The sequence below is a fragment of the Prosopis cineraria genome, unplaced genomic scaffold (assembly GCF_029017545.1).
Source record: "Prosopis cineraria cultivar Desert tree isolate PC_DT_omini unplaced genomic scaffold, ASM2901754v1 PC7, whole genome shotgun sequence".
Lineage (NCBI taxonomy): Eukaryota > Viridiplantae > Streptophyta > Magnoliopsida > Fabales > Fabaceae > Prosopis > Prosopis cineraria.
The window spans coordinates 28,223,593-28,226,117 of NW_026555338.1; the positions used below are offsets into that span (position 1 = coordinate 28,223,593).

Consider the following 2,525-nt stretch of genomic DNA (forward strand, 5'->3'; position numbering starts at 1 on the left):
ATAATTAAAAATATAAGGATTGGATTGCAAAAGTTTAAGTTTAGGAATTAAATTACAATCAAGTCAAAACTTTAGAGATTAAGTTATAACGAATTAAAATTTAGGGATTAAGTTACAACTGAATTATAACTACAAGACTAAAATGACTATTTTTTCCAAAACAATATGATGAATTTCAGTGAAGTACTGTGGTAATTTAGAGATGTAAACAAGATAGATAGAGTTGAAGACGGCAACAAATTTATTGTGATTCTGATAAAGGGTATTCTACATTCACTCTTCAAACACAAAAGTCTATAATACCTTAAGAGAGTCAGCTCTTATATCTACAAGTTGTTGCCTCTATGGTAGTATTGAGAAGGTCAAAAGAGTAAACTCTGAGCTACTTTCCTTTGTTTCTTCACTTTATTGCATTGAATTCTCAATGGAAGATACGAATCACAACTCTAATACCATATAATTCAAGGCTTAACAAAACTGAGCCAAAAAAAGAGTCACAATTATGTTTTGAAAATACCTTTGACTATATGTTCTTTAATACAAAAGCACGTGCATGCAAACATATAGTGCCTTGAGGCTGTGATCACAACCCACTCTGTATTGAGACTTAGAGTAACTTACACGTGCATATAGTTAAGCTCAAACTAGATAATTCCATTGATGCTTAATCATGCTTAACGTATATATAAGCTTAATTCCTATAATGCTCTTACAAGTTCTTATTGATCAAGCCTCTTGGAATTTTCCCTTAGAACCTCCAGGCTGATATAGAATAGAGTGGAAGATCATTCCAGCATGTGAGCAGACATTGATTGTTCTCTAGTAACTTGTATCCACGCCCATAGCTCTGCAATGGCCTTGTTACCTGCAACATTCTTTCATAGTGAAGTGGCACTCGCTTGAATCCAGCCAATTTCAGCCATGGATGCCATGTATTTGAAAACTTGCCATGCCTCTCTTTTCTGTCAACTCCATCACAAGTAATAATGTTCTTTATCTCCTCCCCAAGAAGCATCCTCTCCATCATGATTCTCTCTATTGCTCTTGCTTTGGGAACATTACCTTCCAAGCAATGGAACAGTGCAGCATAGAAGTTCAGTGCCTTGTCAAGCCTGTCTGTAACAGAAGGCCCATTGTTATCTGATTCTTGTTCTGTAATGACCATCAATCTGGGTTTGAGTTTCCAAAGGCTACTTAGAAACCACCTCATCTTAGGTGAGTCGAATTGCGAAGGATTAGGTGGCAAGACTGAATCAGGACTGATCTGATCTTCAACCGCCAGAAGAGAATGTAGCTGAAGAACAGAACTTACAGCAAGGAGCTCTCCTGGCTTCACAGGCAACTTGTCAAAGCAAAGTTTTTCTAACTGGCTCTCAATGGGATAGAAATCTAAGGGGATGCTCATTTTCTCAGATTCTTCAATCAACTGAATCCGCATTTGTTCCAAAACCCCTTTATTCTCATGAATCCCTGTGATCTTCACATAAGGTAGTGGACTTCCTTGTCGTTGTTCTTTCAAACTATGAAGAAGGGATATCCATTGACCAGCATCACAGGCATTGAGATCAATAATATGAATCACTTGTTCTCCTTCCATGGCTTCTACAATGGTCTGATTGGAGATCAGATAAGAAAACTTCAAGAATGGACAAAACTCAAAGAACAACTTTCTGGCATATTGTTGTGCTAAGGTGGACAAGGGATTTGACAGATTTAGAGCTTCAGGCACACCACGAATATTCTTGACCAACCTGTAAGCAAGCCCATCAAGAAAGTAAGTAGCTAGCCTCTGCATTGGATCGCCATCAGGAGCAGCAACACTAGCAATGCACTCAAGTCCAGCGCTTGCCTTCTTGAACTGACCATCTTCTGTATGCCTAGCACAAGTCTTCAAAAGATGAACTAGGTATAAGGCCCTTTCTTCCACGTTCATGTCTTTGAGGTCCTGCCTTGGCGAATCTATAGAAGGAGAGACAGAGAGAAATGAATTAGGGAATAGGAAGCACCAAGACATAACTAAGATCCGAAGTAACGTGATAAATTTTGAAGTATTAATGAGTAATTGGAAAATGACATTTAAGGACCTTTTAAAAACATTTATTATAATTAAAGACTTTAAAATTTTGAAATTTTATAAAATTGGAAGTGGAAGAAGATGAAATGAAGGTTGAAATGGGGTTTCAAAACATGTTCATTTTGCACACGGAGCTGGATTTTTTTTTTTTTTTAATTAAATGAAGGAAGTGATGGAAGAAGTGGATTCCCTAGATATGAGTTTCACTAATTTTGATGGAATAAGATTCTCTAAAGAAGTAAAATCCATTATACCAAACAACCTATTTTGACTATTTATGTCAGATTGGAGCATTACCAAGCTCAATTGAAGATAACTTTTAAACTACATGATATCATATCATTTGTCACGAAGCATACTATAGTATTAACTTATACAATTCATTATGTAATACTTCCTCCAATAAAAAAATGTACATTTTTTTTAAGAAATTTAATGTTAAAAAATGTAA

The 2,525-nt window shown here is 35.9% G+C and overlaps 1 protein-coding gene across 1 annotated transcript; it reads right to left on the minus strand.

The window, feature by feature from the left end:
• Positions 1-748: 748 nt before the first annotated feature.
• LOC129316687 (GRAS family protein TF80-like) lies at positions 749-2,014 on the minus strand. Its single transcript, XM_054961086.1, has one exon. The coding sequence runs from the start codon at positions 2,012-2,014 to the stop codon at positions 749-751; it is 1,266 nt and encodes a 421-aa protein (XP_054817061.1).
• Positions 2,015-2,525: the final 511 nt, after the last annotated feature.

Bases quoted from the DNA above. Each gene is read 5' to 3' on its own strand.
- LOC129316687 (XM_054961086.1), bottom strand. From the start codon at position 2,014: ATGTCTTGGTGCTTCCTATTCCCTAATTCATTTCTCTCTGTCTCTCCT.